The sequence below is a fragment of the Callorhinchus milii genome, unplaced genomic scaffold (assembly GCF_018977255.1).
Source record: "Callorhinchus milii isolate IMCB2004 unplaced genomic scaffold, IMCB_Cmil_1.0 Scaffold5, whole genome shotgun sequence".
Taxonomy (NCBI): domain Eukaryota; kingdom Metazoa; phylum Chordata; class Chondrichthyes; order Chimaeriformes; family Callorhinchidae; genus Callorhinchus; species Callorhinchus milii.
Genome location: NW_024704746.1, coordinates 24,188,791 through 24,209,722, shown reverse-complemented (window position 1 = coordinate 24,209,722; position 20,932 = coordinate 24,188,791). Strand labels below are relative to the sequence as shown.

At 40.9% G+C, this 20,932-nt stretch overlaps 2 protein-coding genes across 2 annotated transcripts in view; both read left to right on the top strand.

Moving 5' to 3' along the window:
• Positions 1-8,253, top strand: part of eif2b3 (eukaryotic translation initiation factor 2B, subunit 3 gamma) — a 35,279-nt gene extending 27,026 nt beyond the window's left edge. The window contains exons 11-12 of the mRNA XM_007899939.2: positions 2,879-2,982; positions 7,533-8,253. Of these exons, the coding sequence (XP_007898130.1) occupies positions 2,879-2,982; positions 7,533-7,585 (157 nt within the window). The 3' untranslated portion in view covers positions 7,586-8,253. The remainder of the gene's footprint in view (positions 1-2,878; positions 2,983-7,532) is intronic.
• Positions 8,254-13,541: 5,288 nt separating this feature from the next.
• The window catches only part of ptch2 (patched 2), a 73,722-nt gene continuing 66,331 nt past the window's right edge, over positions 13,542-20,932 (top strand). The window contains 3 exon segments of the mRNA XM_042335007.1: positions 13,542-13,622; positions 16,082-16,140; positions 19,762-19,933. Of these exon segments, the coding sequence (XP_042190941.1) occupies positions 13,542-13,622; positions 16,082-16,140; positions 19,762-19,933 (312 nt within the window).

The following is a 20,932-nucleotide window of genomic DNA, read 5'->3' as shown; positions in this document are numbered from 1 at the left end:
CAAGGAGATAAACAAGACTGGTTGCATTCAAACAGAACTTCACATATAGTCGTTTAGTAACTAAATATATATTAACTGTATTCAGGCAGTTAAATTTAGTGCTAATTCTAACTCATTGAGTGGGTTTTTCTCCCCGTTTACGTAGATCATATATATCTTTATGAAAAGTAGGTAATATTGTACAGTTTAGCTTTTTTTCTGCCTGTGATGCATTGGAAGCCCTTGATTAAATTGCAGCTGAGTTATTAACTCCCTATTATGTATATCGTGAGTCAACCAAAAAGTAATTTTTGCTAATTTATAAGCAAATAGATAAAGTACCATTTTGTCCAAATGGAATATCTCAACTTTAATTCACTGACCAATTTCCTAAAAACTTAAGTGGACGTCATATTCAAGAAATTAGTTATGATTATTGATGATTGGCAACGCAAGAAGCTCAGGATTTATTTAACCAAGACTTATGAGCTTTTAACTGATTGTGCACTAATTTAGCAGGCTGGAGGTTAGGTAGCACCATCCGTGGGAATTAACTTTGCATTAGTAGAGCTGGCGGTGATTCAACAATCGCATCATTTCAAATGTCTGTAAATGGTTATTTCCCCATATAATAATAATAATAATAATCCTTGCATTTGCTATAGCGCTTTTCACGTTGGGAGGACGTCCCAAAGTGCTTCACAGAACACACTGTGAAGTGAATTGACTGTATATTTGTGGGCGAACGTGGCAGCCAATTGCGCACAGCAATGTCCCACAAACAGTCGTAGATTGAAAATGACCAATTTATTATTGTTTTTGGTTTTGGAGGGTTTATTATTAGGCTCTGTGTGGAGTAAGGAAACTTGCCCAAGGTTTCGCCCTCTGCCTGGAATTGAACTCAGGTCTCTCACTTGCAAAGCGAGTGCTCTAACCACTGAGCTACAGGACTCCATAATGTCATCACCATTCACTGTTTATTTGTAAGAGAAGGTAATGAGGGCTAGTTCATGATGTGTGTGAAAACTCAATTCTTTCACAACTCAGCCTAGGTTTGAATCCAGCAAAAAATGTTGGAATTAAATGTCTCTTTGTCTTTCTCTCTTTTTCTCTCTTGCTGCTGTGCTGTGTCCTAACTGAAGCCAGACTTAATGCAGTATCTTATAGGGATAAAACCTCCTTAATACATATTTGTGAAAAGTTTTTAGACTTGGAGTAAGTCTATGGGAATGGAAATGTCACACTGATACAAAATCAGAAGTAATCAGAAGTAATGGCAGAGAGGCTCATTATGGTCTTTAAAGTATTTAATCATTTATTGCATCTATATTTATTAGACACTTTTAAAGGTGGGAGCATGTTTATTAAAAAGAAGCTGGGCTTAGAATGACTCAGAAGGTTATATTTTTCAGCCAATTGAAACATCAATCACAGAACATAGACAAGTTTGCATCATGGACATCACCAGGTCAGACTGAGTGACAGTGAGTCAAACCAGCAGAGAATAAGACATGGCAAAGTTATGGTTCTTTAAAGTTTACGTTTGTATTCAAATTGAATGAAATTCTCCCCACCTCCGAGTAACCAGTACAGAAGCTTGAAAGATTGCAAGAGACCACCCTCATGTTCTGTGGCAGCGAGTGTTCTGCATTACCTACTACAGGAGCAGAGAAAACCTTTTTCAGATCAATGGTCATAAAAATAAAAGGACTGTGATGGTGACACTCCCTTCTTTAAATGTATTAAAGATGTACCCAACTATAACTTATGCATGTAAAAACAGCCAAATGCACAGGATGGAAGCAATTACTTTGGCGGAATGCTTAATATAATTCTGTTCAGGCCTTTATTGAACTTTATGAATTTCATGTGTACCGTTCATAGAGTGTGAGGCAGATGTGAAGGTTTATCGATTGCTCTTAGATGGAAATTAGTTGAGCAAACGAAGTCTAATATTGCCTTGGAACCATGTAATGGAAGAATCTCACATGTTGAATGAGTTGGGAGATCAGAAAAAAAGTTGTGCAAAATCTAACTTGCTTTGAAATAGGGAATGACTGGCACATCACGAGGCCATTCAGAAGAAAATTGGAATCATTTGTACATGTAAAACCTTGATTAACCTCTCCATTTATTTTGCATTGTAGATTGCGTGTCTTTTGGCTAGTGTGTTTTTAATTAGAATATGCGATCAAAATTAGTGGTGGGGGTGGGTTCAAGGTAAATGAAAGGAGTAGCACGGATTTCAGAAAACTTAAACTTCCCTCAATGGAAAATAATGTACACATTGTTCAGCAGTCGACGGAAAAAAATGCATCTTTTGTGAAACAAATATGGTCACTCAATCCCCGACTGTGTGTGGGACACTGCTGTGTGCAATTGGCTGCCGTTTTCGCCCACGAAACGCACAGTCACTACAGCTTACAGTATATTCTGTGAGACATCTCGAAGATGTGATAAGGCGCTATATCAAATGCAAAGATTATTATTATTATTAATAGTGTCACTGTGTGAGGTACTTTCAGAATCACTCAGTCCCTGTTCCCCTGCAAGTCACGCTTACTGGCTGATATTCCTGCCAGTGTCATGCTCAGTTTGGGACGAAGTCTTGCCATCACCTACTGCTCCATCTCTGGCCATGATCTGAACTTTGTTTTTGGTTTCCATTTTTATTTGGTTTTCCATCCCTCATCTATCAGATAAGGCAGCAGTGAATATGATATCGTGCCAGATCCAACCACAAGAAGTGGGCCTGGTCAATGCTCATTGAGGACAATTTTGACTCCTCCTGCCCTGTGGTGAAGCACAGTGCGTGTCTCATGGTGGATTGTTTGAGATTTACTATGTTAGTAAGCAGACATTGGACACTGACTTAATTAAACCCTGTTTTATTTTGTAGGTGTGTCCTACAGGGGAGTGTTGTTTGCAATGGAGCGACCATTGGAAAAGGGGCTGACCTCAGGGATTGTCTGGTGGGAAGTGGACAGTGTATCGAAGCTAAATGTAAGGAATCTAATTGTTCATGTTTTTCTTTTCGGAGGCGCAAAAGGAACTGTGGCGTAAAAGAATTCTGATGGAAAATCAAGAGCAGTCTTAATTTTTTTCTTTTCTGCTGTTCCCATTGCCAACGTATGGATAGTTAATCTGTTTCTGGACATTTGCCTCACATCCTTAACAAACAGGCTCTCATTAAGTTGCGATTGGTAAACGTTTCACCGTAGCACAACAGAACTATTGCTCAGATTTACTTACAACTCAGATTTACAACTTTACAACAACTTAAGTTTGCCTCCAAAGCTCAATTGGCTGCCGCATTTCGCCCACAAAGTATGCAGTCAATTCACTTTACAGTATATTCTATGAAGCGCTTTGTGGCGTCTGGAAGATGTGATAAGGAGCTGTAGTAAATATGAGGATTATTATTATTATTGTAGTAAGATCTTTTCGGATTGATCTTATTCTGTAAAAGTTTCTGAAGCATTTCTTATACATCAAAATACAAATAGAAATTGTTGTTGGAACTTTCTGCCAAAACTGAAGTATGGTTTATCAACATTTATCAAAATGTTGATAAAATCCCCAATTCCACTTTCAACGATGGCTTTTCTTTGTCTCTTTGTTTAGTTTTCCTTCTGTTAAAGCTGGTATTTGTTGACAGTTTCCACAATGGCTCCATAAGTTGAAACAAATCCGCCATAATCTAAATGTTTGGGTTTAACACAAAAAAACATTAATTTCTTCAAACTCCCTCCTTCAAATTCTCCCTTCCCCTGAAGTTCAACGTTCTTAGAAGAAAGTGAAGCGTATTAAAAAGAAATAGGAATAGGAGGAGGCCATTAAGCCCTTCGAGCCTGTTTCACCATTCTATAAGATCATGGCTGATCTGTACCTCAACTCCAATTACTCGCCCCCTGCCCCATATCATTAATAAGTATTCCCAAGCCTCCACTCAATAAGATTTTAAAAGTATGCAAGAGTGAGGCGGGTTGGCTGTCCCTCTTTTATAACACTATAGTATCTGTTGAGAAAATGCCAAGCTTCCAACAGCCCTGTTAATGAGCCCTAGTAAACTCAGGTACACGCCCACCATGAAATACTGTGTGTAATGTGATATTGCTTTACTTCCCAGATTTCAATGCCAAAGAATGGAACTTATCATCCTGCCAGCTGTCAAACATTTATCTCTGTGCTGTATTTGAAATGTTTAATTGTGTACTGAAACTACTGAATTCCTTCACTACATGTTTACTCTATGCTGTACTTTTGTTGCGAATGGTATTATGAACCGCATAAATATCACGAGGTTCAGTTGAAATGTGTTGAACTTATTATACAAATAATTACAATTTAAGTAAAATATTCAATGTTTTATTGTTTATAAACATCTTTTTATCATTTTAAACATTAATAAATATATGTAATTACAGTCAACATTTTTGTTCACAATTAAACATTTACTGTCCAGTAAATATGTTTGACAACTGGCAACTATAACCAGAATTCGCCAACTAGACGTAGGAATGATAAAATCTATTCTCACTCTTGTTTGCTTTCTCTCATGTGGTCTCTTACCCCCCCTTCTTTTCTTGCTCCATCTGAAACATTCAATGCTTTAAACCACAGAAAAGTCTTCTGCTCCTGATTGATATTAATTAATCCTTGCATTTGATATAATGCCTCATCACGTTGCTGTGATGTCTCAAAGTGCTTGACAGAATATATTGTAAAATGGATCAACTGTGTATTTTGTGGGTTAAATACAGATATTGCACTGAATTAATTGACTCTTAAATAGCACGGATCCTAATTTTTCTAACTTTTGTATTTTTCAATATGTTGGGTGTCTTTCATTATTGTAAAATCCAGGGCCATGATTTTAATTACAGTTAAGATTCACACACATTAGAAACAATTCACACACATTAGATTTTGTGCCTATTCAGTGAGCAGAAGTCACTGAACAAAAAACACACACAAAAAAGCAGCCTCTTTCTCAAATTCAAGATTTGGCTCAGGTTTAACGATTTGGCAGGTTACAAAAATATAATTCAATGAGATTGATTTGGGGGTAAAGAAAACCAAATCCCAGCATGGCCACTCGCCTGCCCTCACCCCACAGTAAACTATTTAGAGGCTATATGCCAAAATTGGTGATCCATGTGTTTATTGAAGAATTTCTGCAGTGCAATTTATACGCCTTTTTGTATAGCTTAGAAAATATAAGTCCTTGGCCAAGTGTGTTAGCACTCCTCAGCAGGAAGGCAGGACATGGTAAGGTATAAGGCGTGGAAAAGTCAACCATATTTCCTATCCCTCATCGCTGTCCATTGAGCTTAGCTGGAAAGTACACACAAGTGGATAACTAGTGAGAACAGTTTGGGCGATGCCTCTCACCTATAGCTTGCCAACATTAGTCTAAACTAACAAGTAAAGACTAGGCACATTAGCAGGGGACCATAACAACAACCACAACCATTTATGTTGTGCCCTTCAAACACAGATCATTAGATCGTTTTCTTTTAGGAAATAACATGATGGGATACAGTACATAGGTAGTTTAGAACATATGTCCAAGCGACCGCCGGGAAGGTGGAAGGCGAACCAGATGGACCTTGGTCCTTTTTCGTCTAGCATTTCTGATGTTCTTATGTTAAGTCAGCGTATGACCACATCATGCATTTCCTCTGGCTGCTGGTAATAGAACCAAAATAGAAGAAGCTTGAGCCAAAGCTTGCCCTATTCTCGAAAGAATATTGTTGGTATTAAAACATAGTGTTCTGTTTTTATTCATTACAAAATATTAAACAACAACAAAATCATATTTATAGAGCGCCTTTCACGTCGGGAGGTTGTCCCAAGGCGCTGGTATATATTTTATATTAAAAGTATATATTTTTGCCACTCTCCATTGTACTTATATTTAATTCAAGACAGTATATTTAACCTCATAGACGTGAGGTGTCTAAGCCTGAGGGAATAATGTTCTTGGTGGTCCTGGCCCAGGAAATAACCTTTTACACTAAAATCTGTCACAAGCTACAGCAATCTGTCCTTGAGCCTACGTCTGAGTTCTTCCTCCTCTCTGTCTCTCTCTCTCTCTTTCACACCCCCACCCCCAACTCAGTTAAAGGAAGTTGGCTTTACACTAAGCTCTCTGTTGTCCTGACATTCGAATCTCATACAAAAGGGCATTGTCCTGAGTCAGCGCGATCCATCATGAGATGAGCTTAACATCTGTCAGGAACACTGTCCACTCTGGCAATGGCTGCGGGGGCTTTATCCTCCGCAGATTCAAACAGGATTTCAGGCTGGCTTGGTAACTTTTACAAGGGGATTTTCTTGTAAAACAGTGAATTTAACTGGTATTATTAATAATGTCTTATAATACATTGGGGTAAGAGTGGTGACTTTAGATCTGAATAGTTCAGAGCAGTGGCCTTGCCTTGATAGTGAATTATTTTTATATATTTGTTGTTTTTCTTTGGCTCGAAAATTCTAAATTCATTGTCTCTACATCCCAAGTTCATGAAGCTCAAATCTGTCGGGGCGAGAGAATATTCTGTCATTCAAAATAAAATCACAGCAAAAGATCACAATCTGTAGTTAAATAAAAAACTGAAATAAATTCTATAGGGATGTTATCTAGAATAACCTGCGTAATTCTAGATATTCAGCGCTTTGGGACGTCCTCCTGACGTGAAAGGCTCTCTATAAATGTAATTTTGTTGTTGTTGTTGTAATCAAATTGTCAAATATCACATTATCTAAAACCCATTTTAGATTCTGATATCTCGCTGCCTCAGTCTCCAGAATGAAAAGGGTTGGTTGGTTTCACAGGGAGGAGGTGTATTGACTGATCATCTGTGAAACATCTGACTTTATCATTGCACAAGGGTCGCAAAATTGTGGTAGAGGGAATAGGGGGAGACAGTTACCTTTAAAGTGGTTATTATTCTTGACGGTGTCTTTGACTTATAATAATAATAATAATAATCCTTGCATTTGATATAGCGCTTTTCACGTCGGGAGGACGTCCCAAACGCTTCACAGAACACACTGTAAAGTGAATTGACTGTATTTGTGGGCGAACGCAGCAGTCAATTGCGCACAGCAATGTCCCACAAACAGTCATATGGATTGAAAATGACCAATTTATTATTATATCTGTTCCCTGAAGAGAAGAGAAGGGATAAAGAATAGGTCAATACTCTCAGATCTGTAGTGATCTATTCTTTTGACCTATAATCTTTGCTATCAATCATCTATTTAATTAGCAATATTCACCAAACAGACTGAGTGAGGTGGGTAGTTCTCAGCCTTCTGTTCTGTTATGTTTGCTTAGAAAGTTAATAAATATAAATTATTTGACATAACAGCACATTAACAGCAATGTTTACTACAGTACATCTTGAATGTGATACTTTTTTTAGCAGTAAAGATGAAATTTCAGATTTCAGTTTTATTCGTGAGTCTTACCTATTATTGAGACGATTCAAATCACTTTTATTTTAATTTATTTTACAATTTACATTTCTCCCTCTTTATTTTTGCAGCAAAACACGTGAATGAGGTGATTGTGGGCAGTGATCGCTTGATGGAAATCTAACCTTGTTGAATCTGGTGCTGGACACCACTGCATTTGCTATTCACCTGGACATTATTGGACACAACATAACGTCCACACGTTAAACACTGACCCGGAATGAGCATTGGGTGTGAATTGACCGTGCTTCTTTAAGAACCAGTTACTAATCAGAAAATTTGATGTGAGGCTTCTAAGCTACAGAAATCAACACCGCTGGTTGTTTGTCCACACTTATTGACTAGAGGTGTGCTAACTTGGGTAGGTTAGAAAATTGACCATTCCACTTCCCTCTCAATCTTCCTTTGAAACATACAACTCTGCTACTACAAAGTAATACCACAAATTTAACATTAAAAAAGATTGGCTTTTAAAACTCAACTATTTGGATTCAAGCATCTTTTGCGGTACTGTTAGACTTGTGAAATAGACCAGATTTAATTATTTTAACATTCTATGCATGAAGTTGACAATGTTCTTGTATCTGCCGTTGATGACGTCATCAAAAGTTTATCCACTTTAATGGTTTATTTAGTTTCCCACCGACAAGTGGATTGATCGAGTTGTGATGGTAGAGCAGAGCTACCCTTAAAGAAGCTTGTGAGATTCTACCTATTGTTCATCTTGGACATTTAAATTCAGATTTATAACTGCGTGTATTTATCTCAATAAAAGATCTGTTTGCTTCTTAATAATTGCTTTTTTGTCTGTGTGTGTGTTGTGTGTAATATCCAAAATACCCGTGGAGCAATTGCAAAATGTGTCAATTCACAAAATTGGTTCACCTGATGATTTTAATCTGATAGATTAGTGTTGTTATTGTTGCACGATAAACTAAATGCCACAAATCCCAAGTTAGCAGCTGGAGCAGGCTTGATGAACTGGATGACTTTCTTATTACAAATTTTCTCATTTTCAACCAAACTAATGAAACTCAATGAGGGAACAAGAAAAAGACAAATCTCAAAAATGAAAATTGGATGTTAATCCGCCTTTTGTTCTGCTCCGAAAAATCTGTATGTTTGTACAGTTTATATAGAATGGTGGGGATCCGACACATAATGGCTTTTCTTGACAGTGATGTTTACTTGGTCTGCTCAGCTCTGAAGGTATTACATTAATGTTCATTCAGATAATAATAATCCTCGTATTTGATACAGCGCCTTATCACGTCTTCGAGACGTCTCAAAGCGCTTCAAAGAATATACTGTAAAGTGAATTGACTGTATATTTTGTGGACGATGACCAATTATAAGGATTATTATTATAATTAGTTTCTCTTCAGAATTGGTTGCCATTTTTCTCACTATTTTAAGATTGAGTTGGTTGGACAGGACAGGCCATTTCCTTTCTTGTTCAGTGCCCCCAACTCCCAGAGCTGCCACTCACTATTCTTTCTCTGAGATTTGCCTTGCACATTACATGCCTCCACATCGCCCTCCTCCGTGCCTGTTTCCTCTAGCCCGCTCCTGCCTTTTGAGATATCCTCTTTGTGGCAAATCTTGTCTTCTGGGGCCCCCACCATCACCTCACTTGCCCACCTCGCTTGCTCCGTCATAACTTCCAGCTAAAAATTCTCCGGCTTCCTCCTCATTTCCCACTTCATCCCCACTGCATCTGTCTTGCAGTTGGAGAAGCGATGTGAAAAGAGCAGCCTGACATCTTACTGAACATGCTCTAAATCTCCACTGTGCTGAGGCTGCCAGCAAAATCCTGACCCATCCACACAGTGCTCAGCCATTGAGAGCAAGTGGCAACAGGAGTGGAAAGAAAGGGTTTATTGCTCTCAGCAAAGTTGTGTCCTATACAATGGGGGTCATTCTCCTTTCCCTTACTGGCAATTTGTCAATGTTCACTGGGCTAACCACCCTGTTCACTTCCCTATGTCTAGTGAATTTGTGGTGTTCCTGGCAAATGATGTATAAAATTTTAATGCTTGTTTAATTCATAGACTCTCAGTGACCAGAAGAGTAGGTAAATGAATGAAGTGGATCAGATTAACTAACGTACATCAGCAAATTCACTGGATTTAACTAAACAGGAAACTGAATCCCAATGTTTTTTTACAGGTTGGCTTCAGCCTGTAATTTTACGTGAGAAGCTGTACAATAGGTGGTCGAGATGGTAAGATATTTGTCTTTCACTAATGGGACTAAGGACCATTGCAGGTTATGTTCCCCCTTTGATTTGTACTTGTTCACATGTAGGTTTGACGTGACTGAACTACAATCCTCCCAGAGAAACGGAAGAAAGCAAACAAAGTGTGTTTCTGTGTTATCCCGGTGGTCAGTGAAGCCGAGTGCCTTACAGTGGGGGGGGGGTTGGGGGGGGGGGTAGTAACACATGTAAATAGAAGAGCATTGAGTACTGAGATATTATAAGTCAGGGTCATTCCCCATGCACTGGGGAATGAGGGGTGGGTGAGCCGACAGGCCACCCATGTAGAGCAGTCAGGCCTCGCCACTGACTCCTGCATGTTCATGCTGCTCTGCATCAATTTGTCTCCAGTGTTCTGTTTCATAAATAAACTTTCTCTGCAAGCTTATGGCAGTTAAAGGGACATTGTCTGTGTCTCTCCTACTCCACTGAGGCTCTCAGGGTCCATGTCACTTAGGGAATGTCTCCAAATAATATCACAACTTCCTTATATGTTTCCAGTTCAATTAAATCATTGATAAATCCTGGGTATTTAGAATTATATTTAAAATAAAATAATTGGTACCTTGTAGTGACTGTAAAGCAGTAATGTTACTGAGGATTTAGATAATGTGTATTAGAGAGAACAGATTTCTGAGAGTAATTATAATAATCCTTAATAATCCTTGCATTTGATATAGCGCCTTATCACGTCTTCGAGACATCTCAAAGCGCTTCACATCATGTACTGTAAATTGTAGTGACTAGAATTTGTGGGCAAAATGCGGCAACCAATTGCACACAGTATCCCACAAACAGTCGTGGATTGAGTGATCAAATTACTATTATTTTTTAAGGGATTATTACCCCCAGAAAAGCGATCCGCCGATCGACTAACAACCGGGTTCCTACGTGCTGCTGATAAACAGAAGTGTGTGGAGTAAGGAAACTTGCCCAAGGTTTCGCCCCGCCCGGGAATCGAACCCAGGTCCTCTCACTTGCGAGACGAGGGCTCTAACCGCTAAGATGCAGAACTCCACAAATTCTCCAATTATAACGTAGGTACTGTAGTAACCTTACTGAGGGATTCAGAAATGTTACAGTTGCAGTAAGTTTGCATTTTGTATAGCATTTTTCATGTTGGAGATGTGCTTTTTGTAGGAAAATATGGCACTAGAGATTTCACAATGTTGTGTCTCTTTGGATATTTTATTTGTGTTTATTCCCTGTTTTCCGCAGTGGGGTTTAAGAAAGCTTACTTGGGTCTATATATCTGTGCTCTGTTTTATTCACACATTGTTCAGTTCTTAGCGAGTTACACGTATTTTAATAGCAGTTCACACTCAGCTGTCGGCAGAGCAGTCGGATAACCTGAACCAAGCAATTGGCCAGAGAGGGCCAATTGCTCAATCCACGGCTATTTGTGGGACACTATTGTGTGCAAACTGTCTGCCGTGTTTCACCCATAAAATCCACAATCCCTGCACTATACCGTGTGTCCTGTGAAGCACTTAGAAACTCTCAACGACGTGATAAAGAACTATATCAAATGCAAGGATTATTATTGTTATTATCAAGATAAATTAGGAAATATCTTAGTGCATCAATGACAGCCCAAATTGTCTGTGGACTCTGGTCCAAAAGGCCTTTCCTCATTTGATTAATGTCTTGAATTGGACAATTTCTGAACACTGGCTGGATTATAAATTTGTCAGTGGATTGTTAATATCAGAATCCTTGATCTAGCATGGTAAGTGACTGCCAATAATCACAGGTATACAAGAATTATCTTTGTGAAAGCATTTTGAATTGGCATTCGGAAATCAGATTGTGCTGGAATTGAGAAGTGTTCAAGTTTTCTGATGACGGTGTAAGCGAGACACAAGGCAAGACTCCAGTTTTATAACTGCAATGTACACGAGAGTATCTGCTGGCTGTGCTGGAGCGAGCAGACTTTAGTTTAGGGGCGCTGCAGGATAACGGGCTTTCCTGGTACATCTACTATATAAATAAAGCATGTTTCAGGGACTGCACTCAGTGTAACTAATCTAAACAACAAGGACGAGAAGAACCGACCTATTTATATCAGAATCCATCTGGTGCTGCAACGCTCAGTTTAGGCTCACTGGAATGTGTCAAGTAAAAACAAAAGTTTACACATTAGGGCCTATGGGTATGTCAGAAATGTGGCCTTATTAACCATGACACTGCTGAAGTCATTTTAGGTTTAAGCCGGCAAAAGTCAAAGCCGAAAATAGGGTATAAGTTGAATCATTTTGGTTACAACGTACTATGCACCACAAAGCTGAAGGTACCTGATTTGTACCTGGAATTTGTCACCAGTGTTCTGTCCTCTGGTGCGAAATGAAAAGCTGAAACCATTCTTAAGGCGAGGGGGGAAATTGTAGAAGTTTCACCTCTCTTGTTCAGTAGCTTGTTATAATAATAAATAATAATAATCCTCGCATTTGATATTGCGCTTTCCACATCTTCTCGACGTCTCAAAGCGCTTCACAGAATATACTGTAACGTGGATTGAGTGTATAGTTGTGGGCAAAACACTGCAGCCAGTTGCACACAGCAGCGTCACACAAACAGTCGTGGATTGAAGTGACCAATTTATTATTTTTTTCTTTAGGGATTATTGTCAGGCGTGTGGAGTAAGGAAACTTGACCAAGGTTTTGCCCTGCTGGGAATCGAACCCAGGTCTCTCGCTTGTGAGGTGAGTGCTCTAACCACTGAGCTACAGACTCCACAAGTTTTGTTGTTATAAGCAATATTAGTGGAGGCAAGTCTCCAATCATCTCTTCAGCTTGAGAAAGTGTGATATATGAACGCAAAGAAAAAATAAGAAAATTACTTCCAAGAATTTTTTAAGTACTGAGGTCATCTGGATCATTGAACTCTGTCAGGGAGCAGGGGGTCTGGGAGTTTGTAATCTGTGCTTCATATAAATTCCAGTGTTGTACCACTGCTAGTCTGCCTTCAGCTTGGAGCAACAAGGATTGTTGCCAAATTAAAACTTATGCTGACTTGATCAGAGAATCCTGGAACATTTGTAGCACATAAAGTAGTCATTTGGCACATTGTCTGTTTTCATGTTAGCTTCCCCATTGAGCACTCTGACCACAGGCAATATTTGGAGTAGTGATAATAATAATAATAATAATAACACTTGCATACGATATAGCACCTTGTCACATCTTTGAGATGTCTCAAAGCGCTTCACAGGATAACTGTAAAGTGCGGTGACTGTATCTTGCGGACGAGGTGATAAACACGATCAAGGCTTATTATAGTAACTGTTTAGTTGACCAAGCAAACTGGTGCCACTCACCAAGTTAGAGGTGTTAAGGAATTCTAACAATAACAACTAAAGTGTATGGCTTGATGAATTTACGATCTTCTAAGCTATCTGAATATTTTTGTCTATTGTGATCTCAGTGCCAAGAATGAAATTTCACCAGCTGAGAGGACGGGCAAATAAATAACGCCTCCAAATAGCAGTATTAAATGACCAGCCTAAATCTTGTGAGTGAGAGAATTGCCACAAACGACTCCTCTTTGAGTTGGCCTTTCCTACCTCCTACTGTGTGTTAACTGATCTCACTGCGGTGCTACCTAATGACAGTGTGTAGCTTAGAAACCGCTCACCATTTGGAGTTTAAATCTCAGTTTGGATGGAGTGAAGATGCAGGTTGATTGCTGGCAGATGGCTTTTAATGTAGTCAAATACCAGGTATGTGAATGAAATGGAAGTTGATGAGACCTAGGGGTGTTCGTTAACTCGCCACACACAACTTATCCAAACAGTGTGAGGCAGCAATAAACAAAGCAAACAGGATGCCGAGCTGCATTGCCAAATCAGTTGAGTTGAAATCTCCAGAAGCCACCCTGAAGCTTTATGGTGTCAGACTGCACCTGGTAAACTGTGTACAATTCTGGTCACTGCGACATAGAGTATAGGGATGAGCAGGACCAGAGGAGATCTGGCAGACCCCAAGTATAAATAATCAGACACTACTCTCTCCCCCTCTCTCTCTCTTTCACATACCTCTATTGATTTATTTTCCAAATAACTATTTAATTCCCACTTGAATTTTCTGATAGTTTACCCACATTGCTTCTCTGGGTCGTCTTTTCTTTATACGTGACCAAAAAAGTCATGATAACTACCCTATTATCTTTTAATAAAAAATATATATTTATCATCATTTCTTTAATACTTATTAGAGATGTAGAGTTTGTGATTGTTCAATATTATTGGGTTCAACTAATCTATTCCCTTTAGGATCTTGGATTATTATTATTATTACTATTAGATACTTAAAGAACATCATCTTTGAACCTTATTTTTCCCACCTGACATAAGGAAGCTTTACAGGCAACAACCCTACTGGTTAGAGGGTCAATCTATGAGAAGCAACAAGGTAAGCAAAAAAAATTCAGTCTCAAAAATAGATTTCTCCGAGCCTTTAGACATACATAAGATGGTTTTGTTGAAGGAAAAGGGTGAATTTGCAAAGCCTCGTCAGAATTGGTAGGAGAAAAGAATACTATTTATGATCAGTCACATAAGTCAGCATAATTTGGGGTTCTCCCCAAATAGGTAATTATTTGGGGAGGACAAGTTTACAGAGCTATGGGGAGAGAGCGGGGGAGTGGGATTGATTTGGACAGCTCTTTTAAAAGAGCCGGCACAGACACAATGAGCTGAATGACCTCCTTCTGTGCTGTACAATTGTATGATTCTATGATCTATGTTCACTTAGTAATTCATCCGATCTTACTGTGCCCAGGCAGCAGACAATATGCTTTCATGTTATATGGTAGCTTTCAGGTTATTTTCACTACTTTATGGATCATAGCGCCAAATTTTAGATAGGAGCAGTTCAATGGTATTGCCCATTTCCATCCCTTCTCCTACCTTTGCAAACGTCTCCAGCTTCATTCTCTCATGTGTTCCCTTCCCTCCACAATTTCATGCCTGCCCCATGTCCCCTGCCCACTCTGTCCTATTTTTGCTGACCAACCTTTCAGCTACTAATTATGCCCTCGCTCTTTGGAAAACTCAAACATTCCTCAACATCCCACGTTTCCTCTCTGATCCCCAAATCCTTTTAAAAACCTACCTCTTCTATCTTACCTTCAATCCACAATCTCTTCCCCCTCACCCCCATTTCACACCTTGCTCAGGTTCCCACTCTGTCTCTGTAAAGCACCGTTGTTTAGAAAAAGTGCCAGGATACCAGTTAAAGTCTCTACGTTCTTCAGGAGCCTTCAAACCCATCAATTTTACATCCATCTTAGAAACGGCACTAATGGGGTACTTCATGATAACCGGGAAACATAGCAATTTGTCCTATGGAAGTTGTCATCATTCCTTCAGATAATAATAATAATCCTTGCATTTGATATAGTGCTTTTCACGTCTTCTCGACGTCTCAAAGCGCTTCACAGAATATGCTGTAAAGTGAATTAACTGTATATTTGTGGGTGAACGCGGCAGCCAATTGCACACAGCAATGTCCCACAAACAGTCGTGGATTGAAAATGACCAATTTATTATTGTTTTGTTTGGAGGGATTATTATTAGGCTCTGTGTGGGGTAAGGAAATTTGCCCAAGGTTTCGCTCTCTGCCGGGAATTGAACCCAGGTGTCTCACTTGCAAGGCGAGTGCTCCAACCACTGAGCTACAGGACTCCACAGGATGAAGTGTGGATGACAGGGAGGTTCAGAAAAATGTATTTGACTTGAGGTAAAATGTACCAGGATAAAAAAGAAAAATGTCCCAGCTAATATCAGGTCAGGTATATTGACATCGTAATAACCTTGGACTGATTAAAACCATTATACACTAGGTTTTGGAGGTGCACCTGGTTGTATCGTTGTGATGGCTCCTTTGAAATCTCGTCATTCTTACCTCAGCCTGTCTCTATAATGTCCTCCAGTCCTATCCTCCTTCCTGAACCCACTTTTCCTCCAACTCTCAACTGGTTTGTTCCTTGCTCCTTCTGCTCGAGCTGTGACAGTTATGCCTGGATCTCGCCAACGTGCTTCCCAGATCCCTTTGTCTCGTCTTCAACCCTTAACAACCTAAATCTTTAACTTGACTTTTAGTCAACATTCTCAACTCCATCTCTTCTCTTCTGCCCACCCTGCTTGGGGATCCACATCATCTTTGTGAAGCGTTGTCAAGATATTTCCCTGTGAAAGGCACTGGGCCAGTGCAAACTGCTGCTGCTCTGCATCCTTCAAGATTTTCTAACAACCCCAATATTGTTTCTCTTTTGGTGGTGACGGCACTTCCATCTCCTGCAGTCCACCACATGCTGTCTTGAGGGCCTGGTGATTAAAATCTGGCCTTTTTGCTACATAACAGAATGGTTTCCTGCCATCCAGCCGAGCTTTGCAGGTGGTTGACATGTTGTTGGTTGTCTGGTGATAGGTTCCCAGGTTTGCTTTCTGGTTTAGTAACTTGGGATCTCACCCCTCAGCTTCATATTGTTCTCTTCCTGATCCTGGTCTCATTCACATGCAAATAGTTTTTGGTAATGGATTGAAAGAATACTTTCTGATGGATAGATATAGAAGCGAAATACCTCTGACTTTTCTGATCAACCCAGCGTATTGGCAATGTTTATTTTTATAAGTGTCAAGGAGGTCATTTCCTCCTTGTTAAGGTGCTAAACTATGATAATCGTGGGCTACTGTGATTGGTTCCATACGTTGCAGGGTTGTTGAGAGGAAGCTCTAGCATTCCTACATGTTTATAAATTCTTTGCATTGTACAACCAATAGGTCTGTTATATGCCCAAATTTCTGACATCCCCAAACTCCCTCTCCCCACCCCCCTTTCCCAACAATTCTGAACGTAAGAACATCATTGAAGAATACTGTTTCAGACTGAATACCTGCTGGAAAACTTTGACTTGAACACATTCCAAACTCGATCCTCCACACTCTCTGCCCTGACTGTCCCTCTGCACTCCCTATCCTGACAATACTTCCACACTCTGCCCTGACATTCTCTCCACACTCTCTCACATAATAACTTATGTGATAACAATAATAATCCTGGCATTCGATACAGCGCCTTATCACGTCGTCGAAACGTCTCCAAGTGTTTCACAGGATATACTGTAAAGTGTAGTGACTGGATATTTTGTGGGCGAAAAAACTTCTGCACAATTTCTGGATCTGGCGAGGCAGAACCTATGTTCTGGATTGAGTAATTCTACTGTGATAATCCCTCTCTGCTTTTACACCCCACCCCTGCCTTGCTGACTCCTCAGCCATGTAATCACTCCTACATCTCTATCATTCTGCACAGAAACCATCTGAGCCAAGCCCAGCGGATGACATCTTGCAGGTTATTCCTACCTACCCTTTATGTCACAAATAATTCGTTGATATTAAGATATAAATTACTAATGGCATACAACTGCAGTATTTTCTTTACTTGGTCCCAAACCTCCCCCAGAGGTCGCTGCAGCAGTTTGTGCAGCACAGATCCCCACCTCAGGGCGAATGAACTTATCTGGAACTCTCACATTTTATTGCAAAGGTTCGTTTGATCCTATTTAGAATGAGACAACCGATCCAGTTTGTGTGTCTACATCTTTGCAGTGGCATTCCACGTTTGGAATTATACTGGGATTCATTGCTTGGATTCCTTTTCGCCCTGATGATACAGGAAAATATATATTATATATATATATCTTAAGGGTTAGACTGAAATCTCAAATCCTGCTGAAATGTACATGCATGAAAAGTAGTGATCTCATCGGAAAGTATAAAAATATCGTTAAACTAACAAGACTCGTGGAAGTGTGTGTGGGGGGGGGGGGGGGGGGGGGAGAAAAATTAACGTTGACCAGATATTTCTTTTTATCATTGTATCCTAGAGATCCAGTGGGGGGAAAGATTCCCACGCAGGGGGCTGTATTGTTGTGTTTTTTGTAGTTAGTTTTGCAGAAGATGTTTGGACAATATTGTCCCTTCAGCTGTTATATTTTAACACGATTGTGGATTGTGCCGAAGGAAGTTAAGAATAAACCCACGTCCAGACCCCAAACTCCGTCAAGCCTCTAATGGAGACAAAGGCTGGGTTTGGGCTAACCACCTGCTATCTACAATCCGACAATACGTCCTTAAAAGACAAACAAAAGACCTTAAAAATCTTAAAGAAGACCATTCATTAGGTGGACAAAGGGGGAAAGAAATAAATTATCATAATTAATCCTATCAGTGCTGGTGGGTGGCGGCGCTGTGTGTCCTTTAAGGTAATGTTGGACACTGGTAATGTTAACATATACACATGGCTTTGTGGAGTCGGGCAAGTCAGCCTTTCCACAGGATTTTAGCCGCTTGGTAAACAACCTTCAGGGGAAGGGAAACATGGGGCAGCTGTTAGCTCGAACGACAAAACCATCCTCTGGAGCCGAGCACAACACACACACATTTATAAAATGATGCTCACGCCAACCTTCAAAGTCCCCAAATATCATCTGCAAATCAGAAGCTGTCAATACTGACTGATACAAAGAAGTCACTTGGGTCCATATCCACTCATCCCCTGACCCAGATCTTTAAACCTATTTAATTTGACAAACTCTCTCCTCTACTCCCAACTCGCAGGACATCAAACCTTTAATGGAAAAAAAACAGTATTTCCCTCCCTCCCTCCCCAGCAAACCTCCAATTTCTCCCCAATACGCTTTTTAAATGATTTAATTAAAAGCATTGGAAATCAGAACAGCCTCCCCCCCCCCACCCTAACCCCCCCCCCCCACACACACCCTCTATCGTGTGTATATAATCCTTTCATTCTTTAATAAGACATTCGGATCATGAGCCATGTCAATGGTTTGAATGCAGTTTCGTCCATTCATTTCGAGTCCACTTTTATGAAGAGCATTAGCAATGGCAGATTTCTGAACATTATTTGACCAGATGAGAGATCCAGTTGCCCTTGGTTTATTTATGCAGCCTCCAGAATTCAGCCAGGACCTCCCCTGAGTTTGTTGAGCTAAAGGGGGCCCCGAGTTAGCAGCTCACAGGGCAATTCAGAGTTTTATATATACATCTATATGCACAAACACACACACACTTGTGTGTGTGAGAGAGAGAGAGAGAGAGAAAGCTGCTGTTCCTTTCTTTAAAACACACACACACATACTTTGGGCGAACTTTACTGTGAGCTCACGTTTGTATATGTATATATATGTGTGTGTGTGTGTAGGTATATATTTTAAAATAAACTCTCTCTCTACATATATATATTTGCATGTACTGTGTGTGCGTAAAAACATAGACAGTTAAGAGAGAGGACAGGTTTTTACATCTCTAACAGCGTATTTAAAAGAAAACCACATAAAACGCCAGTGTTTTGGAAAGATCCAGAGGAGATAGAGAGAGGGAGGGGGGAGGGAGGGAGAGCTTGTGTGCAGGAGGGTCTGCCCACCCCACCCCCCCATTGATGCTCTGGCAGTCTGGGTGGTCCTGGCCACTTTGGTGAGCTGTTGCTTAGCAGCTAATAATAGTAGATGTTTGCTAAGTAATTTGCTTCTTCCCTTTAGCCAATGGGAATCCGGTCGAGAGGACTTTCCATCAACTCTATCTGATGGGCTGGAGGCGGGTTCCTCTCTCTCTCTCTCACTCCCCAATGTTTGAGTGTCTCACATCGGGGACAGAAGTAACAAAAAAAGGATCTCTGAGTTGGTGAAGGGGACTCTCCCCTCTCTCTCGGTCTCTCTCGGTCTCTCTCTCTCTCCTCTCCCGGTGCTGGTGGTCAAAGGGGATCTGAAGCAGCAGAGAGAGAGGAACCAACTCACTCCACGTGGATGTAGAGTGGAGATCCTTAAGGATTTCTGCGCGAAATGTTGGGATGGAATTATCAGCCTTTCGCTCAAGAAGAGACTAGAGGTCCTCCCGCTGATTCTCTGGTGGCTTTCGGGGGGTTATTGTTGTTGTTGTTGTTATTGCTGTTACTGTTGAATCGAGCGACATGCCGACAGCTGCCAGCCTTGCCAGCCCTGCCAGCCCTGCCAGCCCTGCCAGCCCTGCCAGCCCTGCCAGCCAGGGGGGACCCCAGCCCTCCAGACACACTGCCCACTGCCCGGACACTGCCCACTGCCCGGACACTGCCCACTGCCCGGACACTGCCGCCCCGGACCCGCTGAGGACACCCGACTACTGCCGCACTGCCCTCTCCCTCACACAGAGCCCTGAGGTGCCGGACACCGAGCATTGCGCTGTCTGTGGGGGGGATGTGTGTGGGGTGTGTGTTGTGCTGTGTGTGTCTGTGGTGTGTGTGTGTCTGTGTGTGTCTGTGTTGTGTGTGTGTCTGTGTTGTGTGTGTGTCTGTGTGTGGTGTGTTGTATGATGTACGTGTGGTGTGTCGTATGATGTACGTGTGGTGTGTTGTATGTTGTACGTGTGTGGTGTGTTGTATGTTGTATGTGTGTGGTGTGTTGTATGTGTGTGTGTGTGTATGTGTGTGTGGTGTGTTGTCTGTGTGTTGTGTGTTGTATGTGTGTGGTGTGTTGTACGTTGTATGTGTGTGTGTGTGTATGTGTGTGGTGTGTGGTATGTGTGTGGTGTGTGGTATGTTGTATGTGTGTGGTGTGTTGTATGTGTGTGGTGTGTTGTATGTGTGTGGTGTGTTGTATGTGTGTGGTGTGTTGTATGTGTGTGGTGTGTTGTATGTGTGTGGTGTGTGGTATGTGTGTGGTGTGTGGTATGTGTGTGGTGTGTGGTATGTGTGTGGTGTGTTGTATGTGTGTGGTGTGTTGTATGTGTGTGGTGTGTTGTATGTTGTATGTGTGTGGTGTGTTGTATGTGTGTGGTGTGTGGTGTGTTGTATGTGTGTGGTGTGTGGTATGTTGTATGTGTGTGGTGTGTTGTATGTGTGTGGTGTGTTGTATGTTGTATGTGTGTGGTGTGTTGTATGTGTGTGGTGTGTGTGGTTAATAGTGTTTGTAGAGGTAAATGTAAAACAGTTGAAGCGGATCCCCGGAGTGTCAGAGAATATTGTGACTGTTTTGTGTGTTCACTTTAATACATATCCAACACAGAGGAGATGTCAATTCAGCGCTTCTCCTTCTCCCCAAACACTGATACCGACAGGAGGGGGAGAGGGGGGGGGGAGGGGGGAGGAGACGGTCGTCAGTCTGGAGATTACTCCGTAACCGGTCAGGACCCGCCCTTAGTCGATCATGGGCGCTGTTGA